General features: G+C 43.7%; 1 protein-coding gene across 8 annotated transcripts in view; it reads right to left on the bottom strand.

Moving 5' to 3' along the window:
* The window catches only part of MICAL2 (microtubule associated monooxygenase, calponin and LIM domain containing 2), a 229,449-nt gene that overhangs the window by 4,076 nt on the left and 209,567 nt on the right, over window positions 1-15,806 (bottom strand). For 5 of the 8 annotated variants that reach the window (XM_071218210.1, XM_058305718.2, XM_058305723.2 and 2 more), the window contains 2 exons: window positions 7,748-7,850; window positions 3,075-3,148 (listed from right to left, as the gene is read on the bottom strand). In XM_071218210.1, coding sequence (XP_071074311.1) covers window positions 3,075-3,148; window positions 7,748-7,850 — 177 coding nt within the window. The remainder of the gene's footprint in view (window positions 1-3,074; window positions 3,149-7,747; window positions 7,851-15,806) is intronic. The other 3 variants (XM_058305719.2, XM_058305724.2, XM_058305722.2) reach the window with 1 other exon arrangement.

The following is a 15,806-nucleotide window of genomic DNA, read 5'->3' on the forward strand; positions in this document are numbered from 1 at the left end:
AGAATTATATTTTCATTTGGAGTCAATGAGAATATATAGCCATTTAAGTAGAGACCACATGGAAGCAAAGTGAGCTGTCCAATAGGACAATGTTTCCAGACAGCTTTTGCCTTTTTGAGTCCATGACCTTTTCCTAGTTGGCCTGGAGCATCCAATTGCCTGGGGGAGTTAGAATTGTTACAAAAGGAAGGAAAAGAGTAAGAAAAAGGGAGTAATGAATTTCTGACACTCAAAATGGTCTTCGAAAGCCAGATTTAAGCCTTGTAAACCAGATTACAGCCTTGGGAGAGGCTTTCTAAATTCCTTGAGCTCCTCCCATTTAGGAAGACAAAGACTAGGCTGGGAACCAGCTCTCAGCGTAGAGAAGGAGTTACTCTTTCTCATCTGGCTTCTATCTGAAGCTGAGGTCAGGAAGAAGAAGGAATTTAAGGTGAAAGAAGTAAAAGAAGCACGATTGCCTCCTGCCTCCTGTTTTTTGGGAGAAAGAAGGGAGAGAGGGGAATGAGAGCCCTGTGCTTCAGTCCCTCCATTCTTGGGCTTGGAAGCCCCCAAAAGGCAGGAAATGTCTTCCACCATCTGACGAGGACACTGGGGGCTGAAGGACTCCTGCCCTGCCCCTCCTTTGGAGTGCTGGGAGAGGCCACCAAAGGGTGCCCCTTGTTTAAACATGGTGGCAGCGATTAGAGGTGGGATAAAGAGGGAAGACCCGACTGTGGCCTCCCCACATCCCTATATGCTCTGTGTGGCATGGATGGAGCCTAGAAGCACCACTTGCCCCAAGGTAGCTGGCGAGTGGCTGCCATGAGGCTCCCTGTGAGGAGCGAAGGAACACCATAGGAGGGACTATCTGGTGGACTGTCTAGCCATGGTGAAGGGCACATGTGCTGAGGTGGGGCCAGTGGAGCCAGGGAAGAGAGTGGCTTGACTCAAGCCAGCCACGCACCCTTGCTGCCAATGCCAGGGGAGAGAGTGGCGGTCCGAGGGACGGGAGGCTGCTAGGCAAGGACCACCTAGCATCACAAGGTCAACAAACCTGCCACACCATCACCCAGCATTTGCCTCAGACAGAAAAGCAGAAGGAAGAGGTGACCATCTGTAAGACTGAACATTTTTATCCCAAAGAGACTGAGCACTTCCTATAGGGACTATTTAAATTATTGCATCAGACTAAGGTTATGAGAGAAGGATAAATAAAGTTGTTGTTTTTTTCTTTTTCTTCTTGCTAACTAATGGGAGTACACTTATGTGGAAGATGAGCTGAGGTACAGACAAAATGAAGAAGCTACATTTTCTTTGTACAGCTAAGAGTGGTGAGAAAATTCATGGACTTCATGCCTCAGTAAGAATTTTTTTTTAAAGAATCAAAGGCAGCTAATGAATTATTTGGTGTCATTTATTTCACCAACCTACAAGACAGCAAATAAAAATTTTATCATATGTATAAATCAGATATTAAACATATACTTAGGTTTGCTAATTTAAGTATATTTCATTTTTTGCTCTCCTTATTTGATGAACAACACAGATAACATAAAAGAATTCCTTTCTCAATTTTGGCTTGTCATAGATGGACCCATCTGGGCCCCTTCCACCAAATACAAGGTGACGTATATCACTTTTATCTGTTTTATACATTGTAGCACTATAAATATTTCATTAGAAATGGAATGCTGTTGCTATGTACAAACAGTCTGCAAATCACTACTGTAAAGAAAAGAACAGGAGACTCCAAGTTAGTGGTCTGTTCCTAAATCTTAGCTCTGCCATTTAACACAAACGTTATTTAAGCTCTCTGAGACTCGGTTTCCTAATCTGTAAAGTAGTGATAAAAATACCTACACAGGGAAGCGGACTTGGCCCAATGGATAGGGTGTCCGCCTACCACACGGGAGACCCGTGGTTCAAACTCCGGGCTTCCTCGAACCATGTGCAGCTGGCCCATGCGCAGCGCTGATGCGCGCAAGGAGTGCCGTGCCATGCAGGGGTGTCCCCTGCGTAGGGGAGCCCCACGCACAAGGAGTGCACCCTGTAAGGAGAACTGCCCAGCGCGAAAGAAAGTGCAGCCTGCCCAGGAATGGCACCACACACACAGAGAGCTGACACAACAAGATGATGCAACAAAAAGAAACACACAGATTCCCGGTGCCACCGATAAGGATAGAAGCGGTCACAGAAGAACACACAGTGAATGGACACAGAGAACAGACAACCGGGGGGGTGGGGGGGAAGGGGAGGGGAGGGAAATAAATAAAAAATAAATCTTAAAAAAAAATACCTACACAAAAATAATGATGATGATGAGGAGGAGGATGACAATACCATTAATATTGTTTATGATGCGCCAGGCAACCCCATAAGGTTAGTACAACTCTTATGTCCATGAAGCACAAAGAAAATATTTTACTTGTTCTTTTCGACCTAGGTCTAATGTAGGAAAGCCATACACAGGTCCACAGACACAGAGATGCAAGGCAGAGCAAATTTGTCTAGTTTGCGTGAGCCAATGAATGTGTAAATCTGGATCTCATGTCAATCGCGTTTACTTAAACTCTCCTTCATTCATGTTCACACATGTTCCCATGTTTGTTGTCTTGGTCCAACCCACGCAGGCATTACATGTTCCCATGACCATCTCTAGTGAGCCCTGCCTTCCTCCATGCTCCCAAAGCATGTTGTGGCCCCCATTACACAGTACTATCTTTCCTGGCCTGGGTGGCAGTCTCCCCAGTGAGACCACAAACCCCTGAAGTTGCTCTTCACCATGGGCCAAGCCCACACTAGGTTCTCAATGTTTGTTGGATGAATGGATGGATAAGTCAATGAGTGACTAAATGAATAAATGCCTTTGTTCCAGCCAGATGTTGGTACAGGTGATGAAACAAAATGCTGTTCTTACAGCCCAGGTGCATGAAGCTGAGGACTGGCCGTGCTGGGGTGTGTGGGTAGGAAGCAGGCTTAGCACTTTCCTCTGATTCTCAGGCTGTTTGCAAGGCAGGAAGAGCATTCTGGGATTTGCTGCACGTTCTGCTTGACTTTCTGGAGAAGAATGTCTTTAACACGATCATCATACTCACCCTCCTTGAGCATTTTCTCTCTTAATTTCTGCTCCAGTCTGCTTTGGTGGTCTTCTAATTCTAGCTCCTGGGCCCTGGTTATGGAGGAAAATGTTCAGACTCTGTAAATACTAGATGTTTGTTTAGAAACATTGAATAAGAAGCCCACTGAGAGTAGCTACTTCATTCTTCCTTCCTGGTAACAATTAGGTCTTCTTATATATCCCTAAACTGAAAAACTTGTTGCTCCTGCTGCTGGGATCACCAAAGGTTCCTGGAAAGATTGCTAAAATATGCTGAACTCAACAAGTGTTGGGGAGCAGTTGAAGGCTGTGGTGCGATCTCAGCTGGCTTTGGGGAGGCCAGCCAGGCCACCCTTCAGGGATGGGCTGGAGATGGATAGAATAGTGAATAAATGACTGGAATGACCCAGGGGGAGAAGCAATGATGACCTGAACGCCTTCTGTCTTTTTAGGGATAACACAACTTCAAGCGCCACCTCCGACAACTCCCAAATCCCTGATTGTGGTGACAAGAGAACAAAAAGGAAACAGGAGTGGAAGATTTTGTTCAGGTAGAGTCCAGGTAGTGGAGATCTTCAGACCTTCAGATCTTCAAACCACAGGCTGTTCTGATCCCTGGGAAAGGAGAAAGGCAAGAAAGGAGAACTGGGTGGGAGGAGTGTCAGACTGCAGACTATGGTTGAACAGGTGGCTGTCCACAGGCAGCAGAAAGGAGAGTCAATGACACTTTGGAGTAGTTGTGCCTGAGAGCTGGAAACTCACTCCAATAGGAACAGCAAAGCCAAGAAGTGAAGTTAGACCTCAGTGAAGGTCCATTTGGAACTTCTTAAATCTGCAGGGCTCGGGTATATCCTATTTATATCACAGAGTGCGTATAAGCTCTCCTTTGCTAGCCCGTGTAGTCATGTGGAAGAATGCAGCGCTAGAGATTTTGGGCAAATAAGGACCACAAATAGATGTGAGGGTTGTTGATGTCACAGAGGTGATAGTTGAAATCCTCCTTAAAAGGGGATTATAGGGATAGAAGAGGATTGAAGATAGAAGTTTGGGAATGCTCACAGTTAGAAGTCAAACAAAAGAGGTGGAGCCAGGGAAGAAGCAATCAAAAGGTTAGACGATAAAAAACAAGAACTACAGTATTAAAGAAACCAAGAGAGGAAAGTTTTGAGAGAGAAGAGAGTGCTGAAGAATCTTGACTGGGAGAGTGGATATAGCTCAGTAGCTCAGTTGTTGAGCGCCTGCTTCCCACCTAAGAGGTCATGGGTTCAATCCCTGGTACCTCCTAAAAAAAGAGTCTTGATTGCCACAGAGACATTGAAGAGGGTGAGGGCGGAAAACATGCCTGGGCTTGACATAGTGGGAGCCTTTCCCACCAGCTCCCACCCACAGTCTGCACGTGTTACCTCCTGTGAGTGTCGGGGTCACTTTGCTATACCCTCTTGTCATTATTTTTACTACTTCTGCCTTGTCCAATATTCTCTTTCGTTGTCAACACTGAACTTCTCTTTGCCCACTGTGGCAATCGGGGAAGTGGTACCACTCAGATCTTCCTTCAAAAGAGAACTTTCTGCCAGCATAGTTACTGACTGCCGCTGTTGCTCTCCCTGGCTGCTCCCAGCCCACGGCTGACCACAGTGGAGGTCCTAGAGCCTGGGCCACTCCTGCCCAGCAGGGGCTTCTCTGGTGGGCAGTCCCTGCTCTGGTGCTCCCCACCAACATGGCTGAGATGGTTTTGGCTGCACTGAGGTCTGAGGCTCCTCCTGCCCAGTTCTCCTTCCTTGCGCCTCTCCTTTCACAGCTATCAGAGCGGCATTGTAGTCTGAAGGTTTCCCTCTTACTTCTGCTCCCTCTCTCCTTCACAGGCATGTCCTCTAATAAATCCCCCACATTGCAATTATATCTTGGGGTCTGCTCCCAAACGACCTGAATTGACACATCCATCTAAAACGTTTCTCCTATGGGAAACGGACTTTGGCCCAGCGGTTAGGGCGTCCGTCTACCATATGGGAGGTCCGCGGTTCAAACCCCGGGCCTCCTTGACCCGTGTGGAGCTGGCCATGCGCAGTGCTGATGCGCGCAAGGAGTGCCGTGCCACGCAAGGGTGTCCTCCGCGTGGGGGAGCCCCACGCGCAAGGAGTGCGCCCGTGAGGAAAGCCGCCCAGCGTGAAAAGAAAGTGCAGCCTGCCCAGGAATGGCGCCACCCACACTTCCCGTGCCGCTGACGACAACAGAAGCGGACAAAGAAACAAAAGCAGACAAAGAAACAAGATGCAACAAATAGACACCAAGAACAGACAACCAGGGGAGGGGGGGAAATTAAATAAATAAATAAATCTTTAAAAATAAATAAATAAATAAAACGTTTCTCCTAGTTCATCCAGGTCTTTCTCCAAACTTAAACCTATCTTTTAACAGAGCCCCCCGCCTGCCTTTGTTGAGCTCACATGCCTGAGATCTCTTATCTGACCGCCTTTGGAGGAGAATGTTCACCCCAGCAGTGTACTAACTAGGGCAGCTACAGCAGCTACAGTCCCTGAGCAGCAGCAGCGGCAGCCACTGTCCCCCTGATGCCCACTGGGAGACCCTATACACCTGCTCCTCTTACCATCCCCCACGGAGCTCCTGCCATGTTGTGTTATTACTATTGTGCTATGTGTTTCAGCTCTGTCTCCTCCTGAACTACACGTTCCTAGAGGACAGCACCGTGGCCTTATTCATTTTTATTTCCATTTTATTCAGCACAGTGTCTGGCATATAGAAGGTGGCTGATACATTTTGTGAAATGAGCTTTATAATTCAGACCTGACCCAAGTACAGAGAGTGTGGTTGTGTAAAAAGGGCTTTGTAGTCAGATAGATGTGGACAAATTGCTTGATTGCTCTGAGTCTCAATATAGTCATCAACTTAAAACACAGGAAAAATATTTCTACAGAATAAGGCTTCTTCCACATTCTTGACATTCCTATTCCTGGAGCTGGAGCTCAGTGGAACTTCTGACCTCGGGCCGCCACCTTTTCTCGCTCCCACCCCAGGAGTGGGAAATTTGGGAAGAACAGACCAACTGGGTGAGCTCATTCGCTAGTCCTCTTCTCATCCAGGGAGCAGACTGCCTGCAAAAAGCACATGCTCTCAGGTACTTGGAGCCTTGCCACAGGTTTAGGCCAAGGTTTCTCAATCTGCACACTACAGACATTTTGGATAATTCTTTTCTGGGGAGTGAGGGCAGGGTACTGTTCGGTGCACTATAGGATGTTTAGGAGTTTCCTTGGCCTCTGCATGCCAGTAGCAACCCTTCCCCAACTGTGACAACCAAAAATGTCTCCAGACCTTGCCAAATATCCCCTGGGGGTGGGAGGGCAAAACTACCCCTGGTTGAGACCCATAGGTCTAGGGTATGGCCCTGCTTCTACAGAGGAAAGTCTTAAGTGGACCCACTGCCTTTTGAGACTAGGTAGATAAGTCTATGTAATACTAGGGCCTGGTTAGTGTAGTGGGTGGAATGGTGGTCCCCAGTGAGAATGCTCCATATCCTAACCCCCAGAGCCCGTGAACGTGACCGTACTTGGGAAAGGTTCTTTGCAGGTGTAATTAAGAGCCTTGAGATGAGCTCATCCAGGATTACCCAGGTGGGCACTAAATCCAATGACAGGTGTCCTGGAAAGAGACAGATGAGGAGAAGGTAGACACACAGAGAAAGCCACGCGAAGACAGAGGCAGAGTATGGTACCATCAGCCACGAGCCAAACTCCGCCTGGAGCCACCAGGAGCTGCAGGAGGCAAGGAAGGACCCTCCCTCCGCAGCCTTCCAAGGGAGAATGACACTTTGATTTCAAACTTCCGACCTCTAGAACTGTGAGACCATACGGTTCCATCGTTGTAAACCAGCCAGGTGTGGTCATTTGCTGTGAGTTTCCTAGGAAATGAGCACAGCAAGCCCACTTGGGCTCCCATACTTAAGCCGCCCTTGGTAATGAAGGTGCTATTTTGAAGTGCCATCTATTGAGTCAGTTGTCTTATTTCTTACCTGGGGAGAACCCAGGCAGAGAAAAGGGGTGTACTTATTAAATCCCTTCAAAGCATAAGTGAAAGCACCCAGTACCATGCATGGTATTTGCTTGGTTTATGATAAATGTTAGTTTCCCTTCGGATTGTAAATTGACCTTCAGCTTTTTCAGAGTGAGGTGAGAGCCATCTCTACTTTCCAATCTCCCACCTGGGCTACAACCGCCTCGTTTAGAGGGGACACCCAGGCACATCTCAGTCCTTGCATCTCTTAGAGCCACAAGGACGTGATCTTCCCGAGCCCGCCCCACGGTTCACATTCAGAGGACAGGCACTGCCTTCCCCATTGCCCAGGTGTGACTGCTTTTTTAACAGGGGTCTGGGGGACAGGGGCAGATTGAAAATACCTTATCCAAATGCCCTACAGCTCCAGACCCATTACCTGAAGTCTATTTTAGCCATAGGACTCCACAGAGAGAACAGGCGAACTGCAAGATTCTCTGCGCTAATGCCAGCATGATATGCAAGCTGTAAAATATCAATTTGCTCAATCACCATTCTGTATGCATAAGGAGAAAAAATCCTGGGTCTTCAACCTGGGAGGGTGAGCCACCCCACCCCCGCCCCTCTGCTTTAAGGACTCATTGTTATCTGTGTTGCCTTACTTACATGATCTGTAGCTCCGACTCATATCGTATTAATTTATTCTTTTCCAGAACCAGCTTAAACCATTCCTGCAAGAGCTGTGCTTCATCCTGTGTGCCTGAATCTGCTTAAGAAATCAATGGCAAATGGGTTAGATTGGCGATTCCCCCCCATGATCAAACTGCTTTGGAACCACTTTATTGGGCCATGTTTGTAGCAAGAAGGGCTCGGCAGGAAGCTGCTCCCCGATGCCCTGTTGATGCCTTGAGGTCATGGGCATGACAAATAAAATCCACCTGTGCGTGCGCTGAGGGGAGGTCCTCCTGGACATCTAGGGCGAGATACTCAGCTCTAAGGCGCGTAAACCCTTGATGCGCCCTGCCAAAAACGGCCCTTCTCCCGCCTGCTTCTCTGCCCGTAGTAAAGCCTTCCCTATGTTGATGCACTGCATCCTTCCCCAAGGAAAACCCCAACGGCTGCTTACTTTCTCTTCTTGCTCCTTTTCCTTCCACAGATGACATGCCAACTGGGCACCCAGGTGAGGCAGGGAAGCTCACACCGTATTTGTCATGGAGTAGTGGTGATTGGCATTTTGGTTTTTGGCACAAAGAAAACCCAAATGATGTGAACAAAATGCTAATACCTTTGAGTACCACAGAGAGAAAGTTGTATACACGTATTTTTATAATTTGGATGATGAACTTTGCTAAACAGAAGAACAACCAGGAGAAAATTGGCACTGCATTTTAAACAGTGTTAGATGCTAAATGTTTAGTACTAAAATGTTAAAATCTGGGTATATTTGAGAAATAGCAACACAGAGGTGGCTTCCTAATATTTCACCCCAAGATGAGAACAAAGGCCATATGACAAAGCTCATGGACATTCTAGAAGGATTGATACTGGAGGGCCCATAGGCAGAGGGGAAAGCAATGCAGACTAAAGATTTGTGTGACCGTGAGTCTGTTACTTAACCTCTCTGAGCCTCTGCTTCTTCATCTATTTAACTTGAATATTAAGACACACAGTTAATTTAATAATGAGCTACCATTTATTATGCCATGATTATGTGACTGTTGATAGGCTATGTGTTCTATATGCAGCATTTCATTTAATTGTCACAACAAATTCACCAGCAGGTGCTCTTATTATCACCATTTCATAGCTGAAGAAATGGAGGCTTACAAGATTAAAGTCACTTTTAAATCACAGTAAGTAGCAGAGTCAGCACATGAACTCAAATGTGACTTACCCTAAGATTTTGCTGCTTCATATACTGCTCCTTCCTTTCTTCTCATAGGCATATAAGGCAAATCAATGTCCCTAGCACATTGCCTAGCACGTAGCAAGTACTCCATGAACATTAGTTCCTTTTTTCTCCCTGTTGCCTTGAGCACCTTTTTATTGAGAAAGAAACTGGGGCTCAAAGAGATTTATATGTAGTGCCCCAAATTATATAGTTAGTTAAAGGACAAATAGATCTTGACTTCCAGTCAAGCCATTCAATCATTCGTTCAATAACATATTTATTAGAAATGTGTCAGGTACTGCTTTAGGTACGGGGGATACAGTGATGAACAATGTTATGTATCACGAGAAATTTGGAGATCATAAGGTATAGCACCTGACAAAAAGGGTATTGACAGATAATATTTTGGATCAGATGGACTCAAAGAGCTAGAGTAAAAGAGAACATTGGAAAATGGTGACAACAAAGCTACCAAAGCACTCTGGGAATTCAGAGTGGGGGCAGGTTTCCTGGCTGGGGCATGAGGTTGGGCTTCCTGGGGAAGGTGGAGTTTGAACTGGGATGTTGAAGAATGGATAATACTTCTGAGAGGAAATGGTTAGGATGAAAGAAGGCATTTGCGGGAAGAGAGAATAATATGAACTAAGACAAGGAGGTGGGAAAGAAGATGGCAGAGGCTGAGAAGGGGAAGGGCTGAGGTGGCATGGAGGGGTGAGCAATAAGGCTCACATGGGAGCATGTGACAGTCCCATAACAGAGACCTCTGAAAGTCCCACTAAGGTGTGTAGACTTTATTTTGTAGTATACGAAGGGACAATACTTGTGGTTGAATAGGAGAATGATACGTGGACTTTTACTTAGGAAGGATTAAGGGAGAGAGAGGAGGGTGGAGACAAGATGTTATTGTTTTTAAAGTTTTTTGAATGAATGAATGAACACATTTATTTACCTACTGAGCGCCAACACCGTCTAAGTGCTGTGAGTGGTGGTGGGGACAGGAATGAAGAAGCATTGGTTGCAGCTCTTCAGGGAGTTGGGAGCTTGCAGACCAGTGTGGAAAACCACCACCGCACAGCCAAATAGAATATGACATGCCCCTTGCCGTGAGAAGACAGAGGGCAGCAATTAATCTTGTGCGGAGGAAGTAAGGAAGGCCTCAAAGAGGGGACAGCAGGTGACCTCGGTCTGAGTGGACAAGTAAGGGTTCGCTAGGGAGAGGGGAGGGACAGGATGTTCCAGAACATTACTTCCAAATGTAAGAATATGTGTATAAACCGTAGATCATACATAACGGAGACGTTAAGAGCTCGACTTTAAACTTGGACTTGGGATCAAACCACTGAACACAGCCTTCTTGAGACTCAGTTTCCTCATCTGTTGTGAAGATGCATGGAGATTATGCACACAAAACCCTTAATCCAGTCCTGGCACATAGTAAAAGCTCAAAAAACAGCAATGATCATTATCCAAGTCATATAATAAATGTGCTGGAGGAACCCTCACGGGTCATCTGGTTCAGCCACTGAGTCAATACAGGAATCTCCTCCACTTACTCCCTGACAAGTGTCTGCTCCATTGTCTACTGTGATTCTCCATGTGATGGGGAAGCTTCCAGCATGCAGAGAGTCCATTGCATGGCTGCACACGCTAACAACTAAGAGCTGCTTTCTATTGACTTTCAGTGGGTAGGGTTGGTCACTAGTAAGTGATCCCAGTTTTGCCTTCTGGAGAAAAATAGAAACCTTGTAGCTTTATATTTTACATGAAAGACCTACAGATATTTGAAGACAGATCTCACAATCCACTGAAATTTTCTCTTCTCAGGCTCAGCACCTCCAGGTCATGTATCATTTTGCCGTAAGAGAGCTACCTGCCTCTCTTTGCCCCCCAGTTTCCCAGGATTACTTTAAAGATAACCTAGAATCAAACAAAATTTCAACAGCCAAGCGTGCAGAAGCCCTCTTGCCTCTTTACTCTGGGCTCTGGGGCAGCAGAAGCTGTTTTAGCATCCATGTCTTCACTGTGGTTCCCACTAACTTGTAAATGAAGTCTGACTGGTCTTTCCCCAACAACATTTACGTCTGATGCCATCCTACTCTATTTGCAGAATTGATTTTTTTGTAACCTAATTGGAGAATTTATATGTATCTTGTTAAACATCATCTTGTTTATTTTGTTCCTGGTAGTCCATCATGAGGAAATCGTTCTAATATTTTAAACAACTGACATATTTCCCCCAGCTTCGGGCCGTCTGCAGAACTGATGAATGGGCATTCTGTACTTTTATGTGATGTTGAAAAACAAAATGTCAGATGGGACTGGACCAACAACAGAGCATTTGGCCCATCAATAGGGACCTCTCCCAGTGTTTGGGTGAGGCTGCTCTACAGACACTAAGTACACCAAACTGGTACTATCCAGTCAACATTTTTCTATCTAGCCCACAGGCTGTGACAGGAGACTTTGATAAAAATCACGTGCTGAAATCAAGCTTCACAATGTCTGTGACATCCCTTGGTGCTATAAACCTTACAACCACACCAGAAAAGAAAACGACATTTTTTTTCCCACACAGCTTCTCAGTAAATACTAGTGGTTCCTAATAATGTCAAAATTTATTTCTAAATGCTCACAATTTCTTTAGTAATCCTTTCTAGAATTGTGACAAGAATCAGAATTCATGTTTCCTTCCCATATGAAAGAGGAAAATGCGCTCTTTCTTTTGGTTCTTGGTTCTCCATGAGTTCTCAACAACCGAGATCATATCTACAACTTATTTTGATACTAGGGGCTTAATTTGGTTTACTCAGAAAACTCTGATTCTTTTTGCTGCATTATATCACAGGTTTTGGCTACATTTTTAGCCTAGATTACATATCCCTTTTTCAATCTTTCTTTTGAATCCCTCTAAAATCTGGTTCAAACCAGCCACATTGATTTCTATTAATGCTGTACTCAATAATCAGGTTGAACTAAATCAAACTAATTTACAATTTTACAGGCGACAATTCATTTTTTAAATTGTCCCTGTCATCAGTAGTCAAAATCACTTTCTGGGAACCTTTGGACATGAGATTATGTGCAGATTTTGAAGAAATCTGCCTTCCCAAAGTGTTGGTACAGGAAGACTGTGCCTACCTGGGCCTTGCCATGCTCCACACTCCAACAATGTCGAGAGGCTTTCTTCCACAGTTTCCATCAATTCACTGTCACCCATCAGATGGGGTCCTGGTGAAGACTAACCTGACATTGTCCCTCATTGTAGATGCAGTATAGTGAAAGAGGCCATGGCTTTGAGGCAAATGTCTGGCTTGACAATATAAAGCCAACTTGTTTTCCAAAGTGTTGTGCAATTTACATTCCCACTGACATCGAATAGGAGTATCCCTTGTTCCTCATCCTTGCACAATACCTGGTACTGTCAGACATTGTAAATTTTGATAATTTAATAGTTTAAAAGTTTCTCATTGTAGTCTTAATTTGCATTTTCCTAATAACTAATGAGGTTGAGTGTCTTTATCATGTGTCTATTGGCCATTCAGTATGAAAAGTATACATCATTTGCTTCTATATATTGGGTTATTTGCCTACTTCTCATTTGTAAGAATTCTTTATATACTCTTGGATCCGAATTCTTTTTTAGTTATATTTGTTGCATATATATTTTCAGTAAGTGGCTTATCTTTTAATTTCCTTTATGGTATCTTTTGACTAGCAACTTGAGGTAGAAAAGATTCTTCTTAAGTTTTCAAGTTTTATTTTTTACATTAAAGTTGCTAATCTATTATGAAATTGATTTTTGGCGTGGTGGAAGATAGGACCCAATTTCATTTTTTCCTGTATGGATACGCAACTGTCCCAGGATCACTCATTTCCCAGTGATCTGAAATGCTTCTGCTGGCTTATATCAAGTTTTCACATATGTTTGGGTCCTTTCATGGCTTTCAGTAAGGTATTAAAATTGGTTCCATAAAGGCTGTACCCATTATTTGGTAGATTTACTCCAGGATACATTATACTTTCGGTACTAATGCAAATGGAATCTTTTTTGTTATGCCATTTCTAGCTACATAATGCTGAGAAATAGAAATGCAATTTTTTTTTTCTATTTTGATCTTATATTTAGCCACTCTGATAGAGGCTCTTATTTCTAATAATTTAATTGTACATTCTTTTGGGGTTTCCATATGGACAATACTATCATCTGGGAATAATAAAAATGTTGTCTCTTCTTTTCCAAACCTTATACTTTTCTCCCCTTGTCTTACTGCAGTGACTAGGATCTCCTGTACAAGGTTGAAAAGAAGAGGTAATAGTAGGCATCCTTATCTTACTATTGATTTTAAAGGAAACTTCCTAATATTTTACTATTCAACTATGATGTTTTCCAAGGATTTTGGAAGATATCATTCTAGTTAACAAAGTTCTCTTTCTGTGTTGCTAACAGTTTTTTTTATCCTAAATGATTTTTTAATTTAGAAAATCATATGGTTTTCTTCTTTAATTTGTTTAATATGATGTTTGTTCAATCACCCTTAGATTTTAAAATTGATTTAATTAAATGTTTAATACATTCTCTTATTATCTTTTGAATCTTTGCTAAGTCTGTTGTAATATCTACCCTTTCATGCTTAATATATTTATTTCTGTCCTTTATCTTATCTAGCTGTTTTATAATGATAGTGATAAAAAGAAAAGGAAGGAATTAATGTTTTTGAAAACTGACTATGCACCAGGCCCTTTTAGGTGCTACAGTAACATTATGCCATTTACTTCCTCCCAACCCTATGAGGTTGGTATTATTAACACCATTTTGCAGATGAGAAAACTTTGGCAGAGAAGTAGGTAACTGTCATATATTCACAGCACTTCAAACTCAGAAGTGTCTAATTCTAATATCTGTGCACTTTCCAGGACACCTCACTGTTACATTATCCAGGAAATAATTATTCCCTCCGTTCCTTAGAAGCAGTCAAGGAAAACAAACAAACAAAAAACAAAAACAAAACCACAGGGTATAAACCAAACTACTTCCTTCTTCCTGGCTAGGTTTTCTTTGGCATTTCTCTTATCATGTGTGCTTCCGGTGCCACCTGCTGGCAGCCCAATATATCCTGATCTTTCTTTGTAAACCCCTTCATCTTCGGGAAGAAGAAGCCATATGGCTCCTAATAAGGCTAGAAGCTGGATGTAAAGCTGCGAAAATCATCCACAAAGTTGGTAAATCTGTAAGGGAGGAATAATTCCCACCCATTTCCCCTGGGACAAATCCTTTCTCCTTCCAAACTGCTCTCAGTTTTCATCAGATTTCACCTCTCTGTGCATACTGAAAGAAAGCACAATTAAAGGCAGATTCTGTTACCAGATGATCCAAATTTAAATTGGTGGTCTCTTGCCAAAGTAGGTGGCCCACGGCCCCAGCGTGGCACTCTGATCACCACAATGACAACCAAGAAGGTAATTGTCCCTTGACCAAGAAGAGTGTGAGCGGCTGTCAGGCTACCAGGGCCAGTCAGGCTACTGCATCTCCTGGTCCTTTACTGGGCACAGCCAGGAGCACTATGCAATTCCACTCCCTTTGTCAGAGGCATCCATCCATGCTACACACACACACACATCCTGCAGAACATAATTATTTGTCATTGGGGGTGGAGGGTTGGATTTTGTTTTTCTTTATTTCCCTTTACTTAACAAAGCGGGGGAAAGCCCTTTCTGGGGGCAGGAGAGCTTATTTCTGAGTGTTGGGAAAAAAGAAAGCAGGAATTGTTGTCACGACAATTAGGAGCTCATCAAAGCCTCATTTTGCTCATCAGCCATCATTGCCCTCCGTCCTGCACCCCCGCGTGTTCCTCTAATTCAATGCCCTCCTAATGAATAACTCCCAGGAACAAAAGACCCTTTCAGGCTGGCTCATATAATTATTAGAGGAGACTTGCACAACTGTTGCAGACTACTCATGTTTTCAGGCCTGTCTCTAAATTTGGTTATTCACAACCTTTATAGCTCAATATTATTGCCTTACTGTGATCATTTTCTAATTATCCTAATAATACCTATTAAATAATTCCCATTAAATCACTTGAACCAGAGCAGCACAGGCCAGCTCAAATACAACTTAACCTAATAAGCATCGGTCATTCATTAAGCAATAGGGCAATCTCTTAAAGGGGCTGAATAGCATATTAAGCTGAAAAGGAATATTATTATTGCACAAATGTTATTACGAGGTAGAGTGTATTAATTTTGATGCCTGGTTTGCAAATCTTCCACTTGGTTCCCTTTGGGGCCACTCTCCATGACTCAACTCTTTCAGTCTCTTGTTCATCTGCATCTGTCACCCACACAAGGACAATCAAGGAGAAAAAAAAGCCTATAAACTTAGCAGTGGAATTAAATTACCAAGGATATAAAGGGAATGAATGGAATCCATCTTCTGGTTGGGTTGGCCCACCTTTGAAAACACCAGAAGCTGGCTACGTTTCTTTTGCTGGTAACTCAAAATAGCCTTTCTTTACATTTGGAGGTGAGAGAGAAAAGCAGCTTTAAAAATTGGGTCTCTATAATTTAAACTTCAAGCAGTAAAGATTAGGGAGCTAATACTTTAAAAGTGTGATGTGTATATGTGTGTGTGTGCTGAACAGCATTTTACAAAATAATCTCATTTACTTAGTGCCTACAAGGTAGGAGACGCTTGGTCGACACTTTGTCTACTGATATCCCTAATTGTTAAAACAATGTGGGAATTATTTTCTCCCGTACTATAGAAAAAGGTATCTGGGGTCAGAGAGGTTAGGTGATGTTCCCAGGACCACACAGCATAAAGGTAGCCTAATG

This window comes from Dasypus novemcinctus, chromosome 10 (assembly GCF_030445035.2).
Source record: "Dasypus novemcinctus isolate mDasNov1 chromosome 10, mDasNov1.1.hap2, whole genome shotgun sequence".
Taxonomy (NCBI): domain Eukaryota; kingdom Metazoa; phylum Chordata; class Mammalia; order Cingulata; family Dasypodidae; genus Dasypus; species Dasypus novemcinctus.